The sequence below is a fragment of the Amphibalanus amphitrite genome, unplaced genomic scaffold (assembly GCF_019059575.1).
Source record: "Amphibalanus amphitrite isolate SeventyFive unplaced genomic scaffold, NRLGWU_Aamphi_draft 001450F_arrow, whole genome shotgun sequence".
NCBI classification, from domain to species: Eukaryota; Metazoa; Arthropoda; class Thecostraca; order Balanomorpha; family Balanidae; genus Amphibalanus; species Amphibalanus amphitrite.
In genome coordinates, this window is record NW_024882943.1 from 26,164 (window position 1) to 47,443 (window position 21,280).

The following is a 21,280-nucleotide window of genomic DNA, read 5'->3' on the forward strand; positions in this document are numbered from 1 at the left end:
ACATTCTATCAATTTCATCATGAAACTTATATAATTTAATTAAAAAACTTGAAATCCTTTGAGTGCTTGTCCCAACCCCTGCTATACCTTTGGTCACGTGACTTCCATGACAAACTTTGCGTTTTGCAATGTTATGACTTAAACAGAAGCAATAAATGTTACAAGCGTATTATTTATGATGTTTTAGGCAGCAATCGTGTAATAACATCCTTGAATTATATACATTCTGCTTAAAAGAGGTCACGTGATGTTACCAGATTGTGCTCGGACAGCATCTTCTTGAACTTCGATTTTGAGTATTTTTTACCTTCATTGAGTCCTAATTACGGACGTTTTTAGTTATAAAATGAAGCAATGAATCTATTGAGGGCAAAATTTAATCATTTTTGCACTTTCAAGCCGGGCTATCCTGGCATGAACTTCGGCCGGTTTGTGTGTGAAGCCTATGGTGAAGGGAAAACTTCACGCCCGGCTGACGTCACAGACCTCGGCTACCAAATCGTGTCCGGTGGGGGTCGGACACACAGGGAGATAGGGGACGACATGGGCCTGATCGCTTGTGCTCTAGCTCTCCAGGCGTAGTTCCAGTTTGAGTTGTCAACAACGTTGTTTTTGACAGTGCTACTTCTAGGGGTAGAAGCTGAAAACTTTTTACTAAAATGATTTATCGATTGTATGGACATATTTCAATATTTTCATGACTTTGTCTCTAAATACAATGAAGAAAATCAATTGTGACTTATCTGTAGTGTATGATAATTGCAGTAAGAATTTGGCAACTGTAACTCTTGAAAATGAATTGCGCCCTGTTTATGGCGCAGGTAGGGCATTTTTGGCGTATTAAATTCAGCTTTCTTCAGCGCTTTGCTGCTAACAAGTTACGTTTCCTGGCAATTCATTGGTAAAACATCTCGCCGCCTTTCATGTGTTCCCTTGTGTACCGGTACCGGAAGGCTGTGTCCTGAACACTTCACTTCTTGTTATTTTCCTGGATTATTTCGGATATCAAAATGAAATTTGCTTGGCTGTTTCATGCTTGCATTGGATTTCGGTCTGTGACGGAGCGGACGGAGCGGAACTCCTCCTGTTGATATTTTGGTGAGTGAGGCATTGTGCAGTTTCTTTCATCAATGAAATGTTTTATAATTGTTTTGCATCAAAATAATTGATGTATAACTTATTGTTTCCTGTACTCTGCTGTCTAAAAAGTGTGCTCTTTTAGTTCAGTTTTTTTTTAGTTAAGTTTAGTTAGTTGAGTTCGTATCCCCATTTTTTTTTCAAATTGGTGTGCCACTTATTTGTGATGCAAATATGGAAATAGTAACCCAATGCTTCTGGTAAAATATGATATCTCTTTATACTAGTCTGGTTGATTATAATAGTCTGAAGCTCTACCTATGCCTACTTTTTCCCAGAACTTCCTATTGAGCCAGCTAATCCTGAATTTCAGGTGAAAGGTGGTGGATAGATATTGACAGGTGCCTCCTTAAACCTATCAATAACAATAATGTTAGTGACATCAGTTGTGACTTGAGGATGGTACCTACAGGGCACCACACCTATATTTTTACCAGTTTCAGCATAGATTAAGAATAAAACTGTGTTGCCAACTGTGTTTGTTGATGATGGAAATGAATTGGTATGGACTTAACTACCATTTGCCTCAGGAGCTCTATAAGCATGGGTCAGGTCAAACTGTCAGAGGGGCTAAAATATTTGCTTAGGATAATGGTAGCTTCATTCCTCTTCTCTACACATGCTACTTTCACCAGATTTCATGTAAACCTCCAGCCTCTTCAGTCCTTACTTCAGGCCACCAGGTCATGGGAAGTGATCTGTATTTCATCAGATTGCCAACAAAAAATTATTAGCTGACCCTAGCTAGTAGCTACTAGCTAGACCTACTTAGGAATTATATTTAGCATTTCAGCAAGTGATGAGGTTGAGAGTGAAAATATGCATATAAGACATCACTTAATCAACACCTGATACCCAATTAGTCATGTCAGTTTTTACTGGCTTGATTCTTATTATAAATGAATGGCCTCACTGGATGGGTCAATGTTATTAGTGACAATTGTCTCATGAGTCATGCATTCAGTAAATAGTTTTTAGGCACTCTCAGTCACAGTTATGTGAATGGTAACCAGCCATGTGGAAGTAGGTGGCTCTTGGATACTGCAAGTGCAGGAGTAATTTGTATCCATGACCCATTTGTTCCTCATGTCTGATATGGTCATATGTGATATGAAATTATCACAAACTTTTTGGGCAATAATGTGTCAAAACTCAAAAGTAGGCATGCTTCAGCAGACAATAAAATACCTGCCTGTCTAATTATCTCATCAATACAGACTGAATGATATGCATTATGCTCATTTTTGGGGATAGTGACTGTGCCATGGCTGATAAGTGAAGATGGAATATGTATGTTGGTTTGAAATCAATTGGTCTTTTAGCTTTGTTTTTGTTTTTAATCAGGAGTATCTAACCTTTTTTATTGCTCTGGGCTGGACAGTGGACAACCTTTTTCCTTTGGCTCTTGCTTTGGACAAAATGTGCCAGCTATGACTCAGCATCCATTCTTACTGAGTTGTGAACTTCCTTGTGCTTTGTGTCCAAGAAATTATTAGGCATGTCTAATGAAAGGGTATGGTGCAAGCAAATGCATGTTACCAGCTTTTGTGCTTGCAAGTTGCAATGTACCAATACTCTACCCGAATCGACGCGGCGAACAGACTTAGCTGTAATTTTGACTGCAAAAACGCTTGCATGTACCTGACACCGCTAGCGGTTAGGTGCCGGCCGTTAGCTGACAAACAATACGCCGGTGGAACCGGTCGGTTGCGGAGGACGGGTGGCGGTTTTCGCGACCGACGTGGCGTGCCGCGTGAGGGGTCTGTTACTGACCGGTTTCGTCAGTAACGGTGCGAGCTTTCAAACCCTAACGACAGAATATGCAAGGGCTCACTTTCATTTTGGAGGACTCTAGACGTTTTCCACAAACGGACAGTGATGGCCGGCGGTGCTAAGTGTGTTGTATCCAAACTCATATTTTCTGTCACTCCCGCCGTCAATAGTAGACGCACTGTGGCTGCCGTGGAAGTGACGAAACCGTCCTGCCTCCATGCACAAAGGGCGGAAGATGGCCCTGAACAGTCGTCACGGCCAATACGCAGACTGGCGGCGCGCTATTTGGCGTATTGTTTCGCTGGCTGTGGTTTCGTTCTCAATGCTATCGCATATGGTGCGCATTCACCGCTGCCATTCGATCCCATCAATCATCCGAGCCCCGCCCCCCCCCCCCCCAGTTCACCGCTAGTTGTCTAGTCTCATGTGACTCACTCTGTGTTAGCTTTCTGTCCGACGTAACCGAGCTCCCTCACACCGGCTCTGACCGTGTTCGCTGCTAATTCCCACTATCACCCCTCCCTCCCCCTCCCTACGGTCGGCTGTACTCCACTCCGCTCCTGTAAGGCCACTGCCCCCCCCCCCCCCGCCCCCTCCTGACCGCCGCCGCCGCTGCCGTGTTTATGACTGTGACACCGCCGGTGACGCGGCCCGCGCCCGTCCTGTGCCGACAGTAGCGCGCCGGGCGGACTGGTGAGCGGCGGCGACTGGCATGGCGCGCCGCTCGCGCCCCCAAACCTCCACCTGGGAGGAGGCGCGCGGCGAGTTCTACCAGGAGCACTTTCCGTCGTCGCAGGCCGGTCTGGAGGCCGACGATGGCCTCTCGGGCGGGGTGTCCTCGTCGCAGGCGCAGCTGCTCAACATCCTGCCCAGTCGGCAGCTGCTGCACACCGTCGATGGTGAGTGTCGTGGGTCTGTTTTGGGGTGGCGTATGCAGATATGCTGGGCTGCTGAGACTACTGTGTAAGTAGGACCGCTTTATGGACGTGGCGGGATGGTGGACGGCCGAGATTACGGTTGATGTGAGCTGAACCGATCTGGTTACACGGCGGGAGAATAGACAATGTGGGCGCCGATGAGCTCTGCACTACATGCGCCCCAAGTCACACCTTTTTTGTATGACTGGCGAGGTTACCGAGAACCTATTGAGTAACCCTATGCAGAGCGTACTTTCCACTTATGTTGATAGGGCTGTTATCAGTTACCACTTACCACCTTAAATCATGCCGTCGTTAATTATGGGTAATCGGGGTCGATCGCTTACACTGATACCGACTACCGTGAAACAAACAGAGTCGACTGATAAAATCTGCTCGTCATCTGTGCTCAGGAGTGTATGTGAGATGCCCTGTTATGTGAGATCTTCTGTGAGAGCCGGGGAGCTCCCGCCTTGTTATCGTGTGGGTGCGTCTGTGTCCGTTTGCACCTCCGGCTGACCGCTGAGTGGCCTCTCGATGGTGGAGAGTGGACGGCAGCGGACGGAGGGAGTCAGTCTGTGACCGCTGTCTGTGTGTGGTCGGTGCTCCGTCGGGTCGGCCGAAATTTGACTGACCTGAACTGATCTTTGACGATCTAGGGCGACCTTTGGTGACCTATGGTGATTTAAGCTGACCTCAGCTGACCTCTGGTGACCTGATCTGACCGGGAACCACCATGTCGTCGCCAGGCGTGACGATGAGTCGCGGTCAGATGACGCGCACGCTGGGGAAGCGTCGCTCCACTCTGACCGTGCGGCCCAGCCAGCTGGGACAGTCGCAGACCGACGTGGACCACCCGGCAGTGCTGCCCGATCAAGGTACGTGACGAGGGACGGGCAGGGGGCGTAGGTGCGGCTGTATTAGGATTCCCACAACTTTGGGATAGTGACATGGTATTGGTGATCCAGCAGCCGTGGCTCAGTCCATTCGCCCTCTGTCTGACCCGTTCATCGCCCGTTCCTCAGCTTGTTATACCTAATCAGTGTAACAAATTGCCTGTGTCTCAACTTATTTCATCGAGGTGATCGTTGATATTTAGCCAAGTTTACCACTGGACTTCCGTTCCCATTACACCCACCCTTTCAGGTTTCCTTCGCTCCACAGCCTTGTTACCCATCGTCTGTCTGGTATCCTATCCAATCGCTTTGTATCTGCCCACACCTTGTCGTTATTGTCACACCGGACTTAAACGTTGCACTGTGAACAGCCCTTTGATGAGTGCTCTTTGTGATATGCTTTGCAATTTTATGGCCATATGGAATTAGCTATTGGCTATCTACCCCAGATAAAGTCTGTGAGGTCGTGTGATGTCCTACCGTATCCGATCAGACAGCAGTAAAAAGTGGCAAGATTGTGTGCGATAGCGCTGTGGGGGATATGATAGCGAGTCAGCTGTCCCACTCCATATCTTGTTTTTTCCCTGCCTCGGTGCGCTATTCTGTGTATTATTTTATCTGTGTTCTACGCTTCTGGTTTATCTATGACGCAAATTGGAGATGTGCCTTTGATGCTCATGTTCACAGCTAAAAATGCTCTTCGCGTAAGGGGGGGGGGGGCACTGCCTACTTTTGGTCCCATTCTTTCCATGCAACGCCCATAGGGCTAATGTTAAAATGTCAAAATCAAAGGGGGCACGGTGCCCCGGTGCCCCCCCCCCCCGTTCCGCCGCCTATGGTTTTCATGTGTTATCAAATCCTGGATAACAGTGTTTTGTGACGGAGCAGCCCACGATTCTTTCTGTTGACTTTGGTCGTGGTGCTGACGATTTTAGGCATACCAGGCAGGCATTTGCCATTGGAATCCAGACCCGACCCGATGGAGCGGTCACTGATTTAGTTCACATGATTCGATAGTTGTACGAATTCACACAATGTAAGCCTGTTATAGTTCTGGTGGTTGCACACGGGTAATGATTGGCCGAGTCTTCACGTTATCGACTCGCCGCAGCGCACAGGGACCGCTTCCACTCTAGGATTTGCCATCTGAATAACACTGTTACATAATCGACTCACGTCGTAGGAACCGACGAGTGTGTACCAGAAGTGTACGGACCTTGTAGACGGGAACCCCTGACTGGCCGGTCCCGTCCCCTGGCCCGCCGCTCGGTACCCGGATGTGACCGACACCGGCTCCGGTCTCCGCACCTGCTCCGCCCCTCCGCTCCAGTGCGGCCCATCCATGCGGTTATAAGCCACGGAGCGGTGTATACAGTCCATCGCCCTGCCGATAAATCGCGATGCTAGCGTCGAGCGAATAACGGAACTGCCTCGAAACCCGCACCGCGACGGGACAGGCGGACTATAAGAGTTTGCATGGACGCAACACAATTGCAACTTTCATTGCAATGCTTGGTTGATCGCCACAGTCGCTCAAGGGCAATGCCCGTGAGTGACTTATGTTCACGGCTGATTTCCATCCCTAATTTTCCGAATCAAATTACCATGCTCACCTTCGATACATACAAAAGTTTCAATTCTTCGACGTAATATTGTGTCGTTTTCTACCCGACCCGTACATATACCCGACCTGCGGTTTTTGAAGCCGGCACCGGTGTAGGACAATCGCCGCGGGTCGGGCGGTTGCTGGGCGGACCGGTTCCGGGTGTCGTCACCGCTCCTCAGCTGTCACTTCGCTGTGATATGCCGTCGGCAGAGCGGCGCCATATGATCTATTTCTGCTCGGAAATCCGCTCGATGACTGGCAGTCACCGTGTCTTGGACTCTTGTCTCCTTTCAAAACAAATGGTTGGTAGCTACTCAGCAACAGGATAATTAATATGGTGTTACAAATGACAACCGTGCCTACCTGTGAAGTCTACCGGGCAGCGACGTCATTTGTGTATCCACCTGCCAAACCGTTGTATCGTGACGTCATCCCTGTTGGTCGCTTTTGCCAGTGTGTTTGTTATTCTACCCGACATCTGTCAGTCGTCCTGTCCACAGAAATGTATCATGCGTCAGACTTTGTTCTTTTTCTCGGGAACGGCTGATAGATAGCCGGACCCGTGACGTCACTCGATAATGACGTCATTGTCTCCTTGTTGCAGAAATACCGGACGAACAGCAGATCTGGGACCAGATTCAGGCCATCAAGGCCATGCCCATTCCCATGGATAAGAAGAGGGAACGCAAAAACAAACTGCTGGTACGATCACCGCACGACCATCATTTTGTGTGATCGCTTTTGAGGCTTATGTTTATAAGTGTGATAATCTTAGTAAGTGTTTGACACTTTACCATCTTGGCCCAAGCAAATAATTACATCAATTAACATTGATATTGACGAGGCTGTCGAGTGTTGGATATCAATGGAACAATAACCCGTTGTGGTAGGAATATCTTATCGCTTCACTTCAGTTCTTTTACATTTACATGTATCCCCATATAGGTGATACTGAATGACACTTGGCAGGGATCAGTACTTGAGTGTTTGGTCTGTTATATCTGGCACTTGACTAATCTATCAATTCGTCTGCTTTCAGAATTCTCCTACGTTTCGGATGCAGGGCATGCAGCGGTTTCACCTCACCCGTCAGAAGTTCTGGTCACGCTTCAAAGACGCCATGGTCGACATCTTCTCGTTCGAGTTGTGGCACGACTCCCTCCGCCTGATCGAGGGCAACTTCGGCACGGGCGTGCTCTCCTACTTCCACTACATCAAGAAGGTGATGTACATGAACCTGGCCATGTTCGCGGCGATGCTGCTGCTGGTGGTGCTGCCCAACGCGCTGCTGCCGCCCAGCCACACGGAGCACTGTGACGACGACGACCGGCCGGCCACCATCACCGCCTGCTGCCACGAGGAGTACGTGGCCAACGTGACGGCCATGCGGTGGCGCGGCGTGGCGCAGGCCTTCATGGACTTCCTGCAGGGCCAGGGCTACATGGAGCTGACGCCGCTCTTCTACGGCTACTACGAGAACGAGATTCTGGTGGCGCCGCACACGAGCATCTACTACAACCTGCCTCTGGCCTACGTGCTTGTCACGCTCGTCTGCCTGCTGCTCTGCCTGGTCTACGTGGTCATCCACACGGCGCACGGCTTCCAGGACGCCATCCTGTCGCGCGGCAAGTTCTACCAGTACTGCAACGTCATCTTCAGCGCGTGGGACTTTTGTATCGACAACGTCAGCTCGGCCGAGTACAAGCAGAAGGCCGTGTTTAACGAGTTGAAGGGCTACTTGGAGACGGACCAGTACGAGGCGGAGCGGCGGAACCGCAGTCAGATGGATACTGTCCAGCTGTACGTGGTCCGCACCGTCACCAACATCATCGTCACCGTCATCCTCATCATCTCGGGCGTCATCATCTACTTCGTGGTGCAGTACTCGCTGGTCAACGTGGAGAATGCAGACAGTGGCATCGAGCTCTACATCTACCAGTATCTGCCGCCCTTCACCGTCTCCGGGCTCAACATCGTCGTCACCATGTTCATGTACCACATCGTGACGCTGGAGCGGTACACGCCGCAGGTGCAGGTGACGCTCACCCTGCTGCGGACTGTGTTCCTGCGCGTCGCCTCCATCGCAGTGCTCATGTACTCGTTCTTTGTCAAGTACAAGGCGCAGTGCGAGGGCCGGCTGGACCCCGACGCCTGCTACGCGGACGGCTGCCAGAGAAACGCCTGCTGGGAGACTGTGGTCGGACAGATGTGCTGGCGTCTCATGCTTACCGACTTCGCCGCGCTGGCCGGACTCAACATTTTCGTCTACTTCCCACTGCGCATATTCATCGACCACTTTCCGGCGGCGTGGCTGCGCACGCTGTTCCTGCAGGAGTTTGAGATCCCGCGCCATGTGCTGGACGTGGTGTACAACCAGGCGCTCTGCTGGCTGGGAGTCTTCTTCTCGCCACTCCTACCGGGCGTGGCGGCGCTGCTGTGCTTCCTCTTCTTCTACCTGAAGCGGTTCACGTGCATCCGGGTCTGCACGCCGCCGACGCTGTCGCTGCACTCGATCCGCTCGTCGGCGTTCTACATGCTCGTCTCGCTGTTCTCCTTCTTCGCCTCGCTACTGATCGTGGTGTTCTCACTCGCCGAGATCCGGCCGTCTCGCTCGTGTGGACCGTACCGCGGCCTCGACACCATGTGGCGGGAGATTCAGAAGACGGTGGACGAGCTGCCCGCCTGGCTGCGGAACTTCTTCTACTACTTCGGCTCGGCGGGCTTCGCGGTGCCGCTGGTGATCATCCTTCTACTGGCGATGTACTACTACTCTGCCATCGCCGCGGCCAACAAACACATGATCGAGGTGCTCAAAGAGCAGCTGGTGCTGGAGGGCCACGACAAACAGTTCCTGCTCGGAAAACTGAACGAGCTTAACTCGCTGACGCGCAGCCGGCTCGGCGAGCGGCGTGAAAACGTGGTCGGCGAGCGGATGACCGAGGGCGTCCACTTTGCTGAGATGGGCTCACGCTCCAGCAGCGACGCCCAGGTGGTGACACACCAGGGCTTGTAGCTGCGCAGAGGTCGGACGCACGGGACCCACGCGCGGCCGCCGGCCGGCCGGCGGCTTCAACTGGCCTCCTTTCTAGAGAGCCTGTCCGCCGCTGCCGCTGCCGCCGCCGGCCGTCTAGTCTTCGATGTGATGTATTGTTGAATTTTACCTCTTGTGATGGCTCACTATGCGGTCGGCACGGGCTGGTGTGCTTGTCTGGTCGGCCCGCGCGCTTACCACCGAGTATTTACAGTCGGTGGGTGTGTCTGCGGTGGCGCTGGCGGAGCGCGTGGCGGTCGGCCCCTGCGGGCTCAAAGCGCGCCCAGACCTTGCCAAGCCATGTGCGTAATGTGATCGCAGTGTTTTAGGTTGTCTACGCACCGCGTTATTTAAGTTGCAGATGATGTTTATGTTTTACCCAGAGCTCATTTAGAACAGGTGCACCTAGTCGAGACGGTGCCTACGGCGATAGGCACCGGACGCAGCTTTAGGCACATGCCACGGCATTGTCATCACCAATTACGGTATTACGTATATGTTTTGTAGTTAGAAAGGCACATCGCATCGACATGTTACTTGCCGACGGTTTCCGTTAAGATCACAATGATTTCTGTATATTTATTGTACCTGCTCGCTGTGCCAACTGCATGTCTTGTCGAGTTGTGTCCCGTCACTGGAAAGTATTCTGGTCTGTTTGCAACGAAGGTCGCTCGTCCGGCGCCGGTGGCCGTCTTTCAGGAGCCGGGGTGGTGAGATTGCGCTCGGCAGCCGCCGCTGGTGGAGCCATCTGTCGCCTGTGTCGACAGCTAGACGTTCCTGTTGTCACCGCTAGTTTGATTTTGTAAGCTGTGCTGTCGTGAGGCTACAAATGCATTCCTTATTGACATTTAATGAAGACAAACGGAACCTAAGAAACCTTGTTTGTGATGAGAACAATGGACGGTACCTACTGCATAATGCGGACTGCGGAGCTTAGTGGGAAAAAACTGACAACCAAAAACGTGGAGAACCATAATTCGTGTCGTAGATATTTCAAGCTAACTTTATCTTGAGGTAAGAAAAATAAGATGGTGCTAGGAATCATAGAAATAAAGACCTAGGAATCGTTTTAGGTGAGACTTGAGGGCCACGTATCTCAAGTCATGTGAAGTATTTTACTTTACCGTTGGGGATTTCAGCAGAAAAATGGATTCCATATCGCTTCATCTGGCAGCAATGAATGAAAACGTGCGATTTGTGTTTTGTTTGGGTCGGTCGGTTTGCTTTGCTGAGCGACGAATACTTCAATTTTCATGATAAATACTTAGTAGTTATTTATTGCCTAGTGTAGCTAATTGCTTTTTCTCAGTAATTAGGTGCTTCGTGCCATTCATGGTACCAGGATCAAGACGTTCATTTTCAATTCTCATGGTAGGTCAATTTCATGATCGTCTCAATTCAACTCAAAGCTCCAAACAATTAAAATTGAGCTGGAAAGGAATATAAACTATGTTTGAAAGAGATAATCGAAGATAGGGTGCTTATCAGGTTTTCACTAGACCATTATTGGTATGGCTGGGCCGCTGGGTGGTTGGTGGAACAGTCACGCTTATGTCACTCGGAACCAATGGGCACACACTTGTGAGACACGTCAAAATCATTTTCAGCTCTCATGCTGATTAGTCATAATAAAGTCAATCAGAGGCTAGTTTTGCCGACATGTAAACCAGCTCACAGATGAACTCTACAGATGACCTCAAAACTCTGCAGCTCATAGATGTTGGCATTAATGCAAAAATTACAGGCTACAGCTGATGTGAAAAATAATATCAGACCAGTTAAATCCTATGTTTCAAATCAGCAGCCCTTTAACATGATGCTGATGATGCTTTTCTGCAAAGTTAAGGCTGAATAATAAATAATCATGTGGCTTGTGATTTTTCTGTCAGAAAAAAACTCACAAGATACAAAACATAATCTGAACATTGACATCAACAGTTCACCTGAAAGTGCTAAGCAAATTGATTGTTTTTGGCTTCTCAGCACATTTCAATGCTTTATATTTTACAATTGAATCTACAGCTGCAGCAGTCATTTCATTATTTACTTATCTCTCACTTTGGCACTTGACCTTCAGGTGACGATGGGAAAACTGCCACCCTCCTAGTGCTCTTCACCCAGCTATGAGCGCCTCTGGGGCCGGCACCAGTGGTGGTTGCAGCAGCGGCGGGGTGACCCTGCGCTGCCAGCGCCACCTGGATGCCCGCTGGCAGCAGCTAGACATACAGGAGGTGTTCAGTCGTGACGGCCTCTGTCGGCTCTGGAATCAGATGCTGACAGATGGGGAGCTGACTGGCGCCTTCACCGATGGCGTGATCAACTCGGCTGGAGCTGTCGCCAGGAGAGGTGTGTGGAGGGGTTGAAGAGGAAAGCTGATATAGCCAGAGGAGGTTGCTTTCCTAAGGGGCATTAGGAAGAGTGGATTGATAGGCAGAGGCCAGAGAGTATTTTGGTAAAAAAAAACAAAGCAATATGTATGCTGTAGGTATGTTACATTGTTGACAATGCACTTTGTGGTCACCACAGCATTTTCATGTCATTGTTCAAACAGTTTTGCCTGCTCCAAATAATCCATTTGCTCATCACTCCCAACTTACCCCCTATGCCTACCTACATCTCCAGGCGAGAGCGGCCACTTCTACTGCGGCACTCGCTCCTTGACGTGCCCGTGCTGCGACGGGCTGTGCGGCCCAGGTTACGGCTGCAACTGCGGCCCCTGCCGCCAGCTGGACGCCGAGCTCGGAGCGGAGGGAACGGAGAGTGACGAGCCGGCCTTATCATCACGTGCTCAGGTGGGTTTACGGTGGGGATCAGGTGCGGCAGGGGTAGTGTGACGCTGATCTGATGGCTAGATCGAATATGCTTCTTTTTTTCATATAAATTCGAGCCTTTTTGTATGCAAACGATTAAAGCTGGCTATGCCGCTTATGCTCAGGTGGCAGGATTATGTGAGACATTAGACCCTGTCATGAACTTAGTTGAGGTGGTTTGATTCTGTATGGCTCCTCGGACCTCACGCTACCTCTCCCCATGTATCTGTGTGCTAACCCCCACCCTGTACCGTCCCCCAGCTGCAGCCATGGCAGTGGTCGGACTCGCCCTCCGCCGAGCAGCTGGCCGCCTGCCTGCGCACCCTGCAGCGCGAGCAGATGGCCGCGGCCGCGCAGGCCAGCCTCAGCTGTCTGTCGGCGCTGCGCATACGTCAGCGCGTGGCCGTGGCGCGTCGCTACTTCACGGCGCTGACGCCGCAGCCGCCGGCCGACGCGTCCGACACCGGAGCGCGCACCGCCGCCGCCGCGGTCAGTCGGACGGGGTGGAGTGGGGTCAGGGAGGGAGGGGTGAGGTCAGGGGAGGGGGACGGGTGGGATCGGGATGGAGTGGTGAGGTCGGGGGAGGGAGGAGTGGGATCGGGAAGGGAGCGATGAGGACAGGGAGGGCGCTGGAGAGCTGTAATAGGCCGCTGACAGGAAAGATAACAGTTATAGCGACGGGCAGAGAGAATGTGACAAGGGTAGCATCGTCGTGAATTCGGTATGAAGTTGAGTTGGTGCAGATTAGTGCCAACTCGATTGAGGGCTCAGATATGGAAATTCCGTGATTTCACTTTCGTCCTATACCTTACTAAAAATTCAGACACATCAAGTGATTGAACAAACCGGTGGAATACCCGCCTACCAGCGACTAATTACAACCATCTACATAGAAAATGTTTTCTGTGGCGACCATTGAAAATCTCATCGGCTTTGAAGGACTGTTATTTCATCATAGTCTGTTAAATGATTGTCACTCGCTCTGGCATATGGTTAACTGCCGGTCAAATATTGCCCACGCCTTAGAAATGCATATTGCTGTTTATTAACAAGCCAGTAAATATACACGGTTTCCGTAGAAATACACATGCGCCAACACGTTCATGAACATTTCATAACAACTAGCATTAGTTTCTGAGCTCATATGACAACACTGAGTGAAAGACTTCGAAATACATCTAGTTTGATGCGACAGTAACGATCTTCTTAGCTCATCAACGACAATGGCTTGTGGCGCTCACAACCTCCACTTATTACTTATTACGCTTACATCATTATCACCTGACTTCGTCTCCTTTGCGACCACGACGTTGTTTGTCTACTGGTATCCCTGCTGCTGCTGATGCTGCTGCTGTGGGGCGCCGTACCCCTTCTGTGACGCCTTCTGCGCGTCCGTGTAGGTGATGCGCGCCTTGTATCCGCCGTAGCCGCGGTGGTCGGCGTCGTAGTGCACCTGCTGGGTGCGGCCGTCCGGCAGCAGCACCGAGTAGCTGCCGCGTGTCGTACTGCCGTCGCTGCTCTCGGTGCGCGAGAACATGGCGCCGCCGTACGGACCGGCCTGCACGCCGTACTGGAACTGGTACGGCCGCGGCGGCCCGTACTGCGGCGCCGCCTTGCCGCCGTGCGCGCCCGACGGACTCCGCTCGCGACCGTAAACTTCAGGCTGCTCCTGGGGACCGTTGTAACCTCCAGCAGGCTCCTGGGGTCCGTTATAACTTCCAGCAGGCTCCTGGGGACCGTTGTAACCTCCAGCAAGCTCCTTGGGCCCATTATAACCTCCAGCAGGCTCCTGGGGTCCGTTATAACCTCTGGGTTGTTCCTGGGGTCCGTTGTAACCTCCAGCAGGCTCCTGAGGTCCGTTGTAACCTCCGAGTTGTTCCTGGGGTCCGTTGTAACCTGCAGGCTCCTGAGGTCCGTTGTAGTTTCTGACAGGCTCTTGTGGTCCATTGTAACCTCCGAGCTGTTCCTGGGGTCCGTTGTAGCCTCCAGCAGGCTCCTGTGGTCCGTTGTAACCTTCAAGCTGTTCCTGGGGTTCTTTGTATCCTCCAGCAGGCTCCTGTGGTCCATTGTAACGTCCAACAGTCTCCTGGGGTCCGTTATAACCTCCAAGTTGTTCCTGGAGTCCGTTGTATCCTACAGCAGGCTCCCGAGGTTCATTGTAACCTCCAGCAGGCTCCTGGGGTCCGTTATAACCTCTGGGTTGTTCCTGGGGTCCGTTGTAACCTCCAGCAGGCTCCTGTGGTCCATTGTAACCTCCAGCAGGCTCCTGGGGCCCGTTGTAGTTTCCTACAGGCTCCTGTGATCCAGTGTAACCTCCAGCAGGCTCCTGGGGTCCGTTGTAACCTCCTGCAGGCTCCTGAGGTCCGTTGTAGTTTCCGACAGGCTCCTGTGGTCCATTGTAACCTCCGAGTTGTTCCTGGGGTCCGTTGTAACCTCCAGCAGGCTCCTGTGGTCCGTTGTAACCTCCAAGCTGTTCCTGGGATTCTTTGTATCCTCCAACAGGCTCCTGTGGTCCATTGTAACGTCCAGCAGTCTCCTGGGGTCCGTTATAACCTCTGGGTTGTTCCTGGGGTCCGTTGTAACCTCCAACAGGCTCCTGTGGTCCATTGTAACGTCCAGCAGTCTCCTGGGGTCCGTTATAACCTCCAAGCTGTTCCTGGAGTCCGTTGTAACTACCAGCAGGCTCCTGAGGTCCGTTGTATCCTACAGCAGGCTCCTGTGGTCCATTGTAACCTCCAAGCTGTTCGTGGGGTCCTTTGTAACCTCCAGCAGGCTCCTGAGGTCCGTTGTAGTTTCCGACAGGCTCCTGTGGTCCATTGTAACCTCCTGCAGGCTCCTGGGGTCCGTTATAACCTCCGAGTTGTTCCTGGGGTCCGTTGTTACCTCTAACAAGCTCGTGGGGTTCGTTATAACCTCCAAGCTGTTCCTGGGGTCCTTTGTATCCGACGGCAGGCTCCTGCGGTCCGTTGTAGTCTCCGACAGGCTCCTTGGGTCCATTGTAACCTCCAGCAGGATCCTGGGGTCCGTTGTAACCTCCAGCAGGCTCCTGGGGCTCGTTGTAGTTTCCAACAGGCTCCTGGGGTCCGTTATAACCTCCGAGTTGTTCCTGGGGTCCGTTGTAGTTTCCAGCAGGTTCCTGGGGTCCATTGTAACCTCCAGCAGGCTCCTGGGGCTCATTATAGTTTCCAGCAGGTTCCTGGGGTCCATTATAGTCCCCAGAAGGCTGTGGGGGTCCATTGTAACCTCCAATAGGTTCCTGAGGTTCATTATAACCCTCCGGAGTCGTCTTTGGTCCATTGTAGCTTGCAGGGGGCTCCTGGGGTCCGTTATAACTTTGGACTGGATTCTGAGCTCCACTGTAGCCTCTGTCGGCGCCCTGTCCTCCGCTGTGACCTCCCGCCTGGACGGGTCCCTCTCGGTAGCCTCTGACGGGGGCCGGCCTCCGACCGGATCCCCTCTGCGCGGCGCCCCGCCGTCCTCCCTGGCGGCGCTGGCCGGCTCCAGCCTCGCTGCCCGTCCCCGAACCCTTCTTGAAGCCGTACCCTGCGGTCAGCTGGGCCACGGCCAGATCCTCTTCATAGCCCCGCTTCAGTCTATCGGCCAGCGTCACAAAGGGCTTTCCCTCCGCAGCCTGCTGGTCCTCGCCTAAATTGGTATCATCAGAAGTCTCCTCAAAGATTCTGTCCTCTGCTGGAGTGGGTGGCTCTGGACGATTGTTTTGAGGGACTTCATCGATTTTTTCCTCGGCCTTGACGTTAGTCTCTGATAATTCTACGTTATTTTCGATCTCGTTTGGCGTTTGGTCCTTGCCCTCGACCTTCACGTCAGCAGATTCCAATTTGTCGGCATTGTTCTGGTTGTCGACAGACTTCAGCTTCTCACTGTTTTCCTTCGTCGGTAGACCGGTGTCACCGCCAGTTTCATCCTCAGTGCTCTCAGGATCCTCTGGCGTGCCGTATGTGTGACCATTTTTTAGGTCTTCCTGACTGCTGTCTGCCTCATCGCCCGCGATCGTCGGCTTAGCGTCGCCCTCTGTGCTCCCGAGCTCGCCGATTAGACTCCTTCTGTGTCGATGTGCCGTGGCGGCAGCGACGCACAGGATGATCATCAGAGAAACCTGCGAGGGAAACCATCGCCATGAGATGATAATCACTACAATCAAACCCGCCGGCCGTCACGGTATGATTGCAAGTTGTTGCGAGTTTCGACTAACTCAGCGTTAACGAGATACCATCGGTAATTTCACTTTCTTTCAGGTATCGTCACAGCCACGCTTCGCTAACGAGCACTCACCAGCAGCTGGCCTATCTCGGTATCATGTGGCTAAATCGATTTCCCGCTACATCACAGTCCCGGAAGGGGCGGCGCGGGTGAGCGGGGCCGTCACACCTCTGCGTTTGTCTACTCACCCTCATCTCCGCGCTCGGCCGCGCTCTGCCGGCTGGTGGACGGTGCGCTGGTGACGGCTGCACCCGGCGGGTGAGCTGGGCTCGACTGGGCTGAGCTGCTGTCGGTGGCGGCGCCGGCGGCCGACTGTGGGGAAGTGCCGGCGGCGCGGCGGCTATATAGTGCCGTCGGCCGGTCACCGGTCACGACTCTTCACTGCCTACCGTGTACCGCCCATCGCCTACCGCCCACCGCCCGCCGTCTACCGCCCACCGCCCACCGCCCACCACCCACTCGTCGCATTCCGGAGTTATAGTCATCAGTGGGCCGCCTCTGGGCCAGGTCGTGGCTGCTCCATTTCCTGAGGTGTGGTGGAGATTGCCCTAGGCTGGAATCGCGACTCGGCACTGATAGTCTGATGCCTTCCGTATCCGGTGGGTGGTTTCAATCGTGATCGGCGAGATGCTCCTCTTGCTTCTTAGCTTCCTGTGTCATTTTGTGTCGGTCTGGTGATGCACCACTTACCTCCCCCAGAGATGGTGTTCTGTGCATACCTTATCGTGTCCTGCGCATGGGGATCATCTGTAAACATCTTATTGCACCGCTTCTTTGCTTAGCTCTTCTCCAGGCAGAAATAGGGATGAGGTTTATCCCTACCTATTGTTTTTAGTTGGATGAGTGGTTTGGAGACATTCTTCTGTGTAACAAGCCCATTTGAGACTCATCTCGTTACCATTTATGTATCCTGCAATGGTTTTAGCTCGTATTTGTGCTTTGTCTCTTTTGGGGACTAATCATCACAACATTCCACATCGTTGAACTTCGATAGGTAAATGAGACCGATTAGTAATAAGGACTTAAAAGGGAAGCACTATCAGAAACCTATGGGTGCATCGGATGGTATTTTCATCTAAGCCCGCTTCCAGCACCAACAGACAAATCAACGCATCTTGCCTCACATTTGTTTTCTTTCTGGCTCTGCTGCTGGATTTACTGTACCGGTTTGATCATTAAGGTGGGCAAAATAAACGTGTTCAAACCGCTGTGCGGTCGATCCTCATCACAAAAAAACTTCTTGTTTACATTGGCACGTTCACGCATTTGCGCTGTCTGACCGCATATTCGCAACTGTGAGCAAATTGTAGCATGATTTATCACCTTCTGTGTTGTGGGATAAACGGTTATTTTTCCGAATACGCACTGACAGGCAATGACGAAAACTCATGGCCGTATTGATCTTCTTGACCGTATCCAGGCCGTATCTAGTGGATTAAGCGTTATTCCCAAGGCCATATAACCTGGTTATTCCTGATATCAGTGCCTGAGTGTTGCTTCTCAGTCACTAAAAACCGATCTTTGCTACGCCTTAGATTACAACTTAGACATTACAACTTATAAGTACCTAGATTTGTCGGAGCTTTTCTGAAAATAATGTCGATTTGGTCTATTTTGTGTTTTGTTTTCGTAAAACGAACGAATTGTTGTGATTTACTTCGGTGTGAAGATAAAGTTTTCCTACTAGAGCAGTCGTCTCCGGTTTTCTAAATTCCCATAGCGTCTTTGGGGCTTCCTTGCTGATTTTGGCTCCGTTTCTTCGTTTATTTCGTTGAAATCTCATGACACTTCTTTCATCTTTGGCGTTTATTAGGATTTTTTGTCACGTCTTCTGCCCTGGAATATTTTTTTCATGGGTAAACCTTTGCACTCAGATTCACGACCTGAATACATCTCTGCGTGTAGCTAAAGCTCTGTCCATTTTGCGATACGACCTTGCGCAAACAGTATGTCGTGTTTTTGTTCATTTCAATCATCCATTCTGCAAGCGGCACGCGGCCATTCGATCACTGGGAGTGTCGTGTTTCGATCATCAGCGTGGCTCGGTGGTCAGACACCCGTGAGGTAACCGGGGGAGCCGCAACGCCCCCCACCGGCACTCACCCCTGACCTGGGCGTGCAGGAAAGCTGTCAGCGGGCGCGGACCGAAGAAAGGCACCCCGGGGTGGGTGGGAGCCCACTGGGCCGCCCGGGTAGCGCAGTCATGGTGCACTTCATTAGCTGTCGGGTGGGAAGAATCGGGAATAGGGGGCGGAAGCGATGCGTGAACGTGGCCGTGTTGCGTGACTGTCTTAGTAGGCGGGATTTAGCTGAGATTGGCGGAGAATGGGAACGGATTTGTGTTGGGGTAGATAACTTATAACACATGGAGCGGCCCCGGTTGTCGGACTGAATAGATTTCAGGTCGCTATAGAAGACACGAACTTACATTTGTTACTTCAGAGGCTTGTATGCCTAGCTACTTGGACGGTTAGTTTAGGTGCGCCTTTTCGTTCAGTTTAGTCCGGTAAATTTAGTAGCGAACTCTCGAACTCTCCATATTTTGAAATTATTGCCGTCACAGAGCGGGGACCCGCTGAACGTATCAGGGTTAGAGCGTGTCATCTATGTCATCCTCCACCTGTCGCCGATGGCAGGCAGTGACCATCTGCTCCAAGTTACTGACGATCGACAGGCGGACAGATTGCCGAAATGTGGTGACGCCATGCATCTCAGGCATATCTGGCGAGACTTGCAAACTTTGCAAGATGGGTCCCCACCACCGTTGGCCAGGTGTTAGATCATATCCATCTTGAACGGCTGAGACTCGCATGGCTAAAATGGACAGAAACCCACTTGTTTTTGCGTGCGAATTCGGCAGACTTTCTGCGGAAGTTTGCTTTTACCAGGGTTTCGGAGTCGTGGTAGCGCTGTTCCGACTCCGACTCCGACTCCGACTCCGGACTCCTGACCGACTCGGACTCCGACTCCGACTCCGACTCCGGGTCTGATACGAATGGCAATGGCGGCCGCCAAAATTTTGCGTGATATGACACCACGTGCTACGGGGAGAACGCTCCTACTCTCCGGTTTCCTTCATGCAGTCACCATTTCTCCCACGTGGACGCAGCTGAATCCACAAGAGGTCAGCGGTCAGCGCGGAAACCCGCCGAGAAGCGCGAGAGGCGGCCGTATCACGAACACGAGCATCGCCATCATGTCGGTCATTCCTATGTGTTGATACTTTTCGGAACATAAACGAAGAAAATCAAAATACAGTTGTCATTTAGTCTTTGACTCGTCAAATACTTCAGATAGTGGAAGTTATAACAGGCATGCAAAATACGACTTCTAAATTATGATATAGCTTGAAACTTGTTAGATCCAATTTTTGTCATTTAGAACAAAAACAAGATGAGTGCAATTTTCATCGCAGGAAGCGAATTCTACCGCGGGCAACTGGTAAAAAAACAACTGAAAAGTGATATCACAGATTCTAGTTATTTTCCGGAGTCTGAGTCGAGGCAGCTTGACCGACTCCGACTCCGACTCCGACTCCTGGCTGCTTGCCACGACTCCGGGCGACTCCGACTCCGACTCCGACTCCGAAACCCTGGCTTTTACGACACATCAGGTCATTCCATGACACTGGCTGATCACCGGTCATTAACGATTTTCGTAAATGTTCACGCCTTCAATGACCATGAAGAAACTTCAACTCACTCCCCTTCACGGGTCCACCTAGGACCGGGCTGAACCAGATCGAGCCAGCTCCGCCGCTCTCCCGGTCATCGTCACACTGCGCGTCATCGGGCGCCATGAACGTCACGCCGGGGCGTCATCGGGTGACCAGCTGTCAGCACCGTCACGTGTGACTGACTCCGCCCCTCTCGGCACCCTTCTCTCTCTTCTCTGCCTCCTCTGTCCCGGGTTCAACACACACTTAGGCCCACCAGTCAAGCAGCGTCATGTTGCAGACATCAACACTCGACCGGCCGCCTTTCTCCGTGCTGCAGCTCGTCTGTAGAAGACTGCTGTGGAACGTCGACAGTTGTCACCATCTGGCTTCGTACTGTGTGACACAGAGAGATTCGGCAGACCATTTTGTTACTGTATGATATGCCCGGGTACGGGACACTGACTGGCATTTATTTGAGGAGGATAACATGCGGTATGACTCGCTTGGGCACATTGACATTATTGGACTGCCTCGGATACGGTGGCACCTTATTTGACACGCCACAGCGCGGCATTATTCTTTATGACACTGACATTCTAAAGCACGATGTTGACCTGTATGGCACATTCAGACGCGAACAAAGCCAGTATGGCACGGTGTATGACATACTCACTGCAGTAGCGGCGGAACACCCTCAATTAAGGGGGTGTCGACTTTTGGTCCCATTCTTTCCATGCAACGCCCATAGGGCTAATGTTAAAATGCCAAAATCAAAGGGGGCACGGTGCCCCGGTGCCCTCCCCGTTCCGCCGCCTATGATACTTAGTGACTCAGACATGGACACACCTTATATGAAACGCTGTATGCCACATTCAGACACGGACAAACCCAGTATGTTACGCTGTATGACACACTCTGACACAGACACACTCAATATGACACGCTGGTGCATGGTGACACACCGTCTGACACGGTGCGGCGAGGTGGGAAGCGGCGCGCTCTGTCCGATGCAATGACCCGAGTTTTCAGACGCGAGAGGAAAAAAATCACGAAATGGCGCAGTAGCACGACACGGTGTCATACGTGCGAAGTGTGCAACATCACTTGGTATCTTAGCACTAGAGAAGAGACATTATTGAGGTAAATGCTCTTGCTCATATCTCACAATCCCAGAGAGATCAGAAAAAAGTTTGATTTTACGTTCTATAGACTCCATATTGTAAGAGTCGCT

The 21,280-nt window shown here is 51.6% G+C and overlaps 2 protein-coding genes across 3 annotated transcripts in view; both read left to right on the forward strand.

The window, feature by feature from the left end:
- Nucleotides 1-550: 550 nt before the first annotated feature.
- Nucleotides 551-10,236, forward strand: LOC122373147 (transmembrane channel-like protein 7). Of its 2 annotated transcripts, none has more exons than XM_043350960.1 (5): nt 551-1,098; nt 3,585-3,809; nt 4,577-4,705; nt 6,934-7,031; nt 7,369-10,236. In XM_043350960.1, exons 2-5 carry the CDS (start codon nt 3,623-3,625, stop codon nt 9,340-9,342), a joined length of 2,388 nt encoding a protein of 795 aa, XP_043206895.1. In that variant the 5' UTR covers nt 551-1,098; nt 3,585-3,622; the 3' UTR covers nt 9,343-10,236. The 2 variants fall into 2 exon arrangements, with proteins under 2 accessions (XP_043206895.1, XP_043206896.1); XM_043350961.1 differs by having other exon boundaries at nt 573-1,098; nt 3,588-3,809.
- A 363-nt stretch (nt 10,237-10,599) lies between these two features.
- LOC122373142 (E3 ubiquitin-protein ligase HERC2-like) overlaps nt 10,600-21,280 on the forward strand; it is a 58,386-nt gene continuing 47,705 nt past the window's right edge. The window contains exons 1-4 of the mRNA XM_043350946.1: nt 10,600-10,731; nt 11,438-11,706; nt 11,983-12,152; nt 12,432-12,659. Of these exons, the coding sequence (XP_043206881.1) occupies nt 11,484-11,706; nt 11,983-12,152; nt 12,432-12,659 (621 nt within the window). The 5' untranslated portion in view covers nt 10,600-10,731; nt 11,438-11,483. The remainder of the gene's footprint in view (nt 10,732-11,437; nt 11,707-11,982; nt 12,153-12,431; nt 12,660-21,280) is intronic.

Bases quoted from the DNA above. Each gene is read 5' to 3' on its own strand.
- LOC122373147 (XM_043350960.1), top strand. From the start codon at position 3,623: ATGGCGCGCCGCTCGCGCCCCCAAACCTCCACCTGGGAGGAGGCGCGC. The intron at 3,810-4,576 runs GTGAGTGTCGTG...TGTCGTCGCCAG, and splicing joins GCTGCTGCACACCGTCGATG to GCGTGACGATGAGTCGCGGT. The intron at 7,032-7,368 runs GTACGATCACCG...GTCTGCTTTCAG, and splicing joins AACGCAAAAACAAACTGCTG to AATTCTCCTACGTTTCGGAT.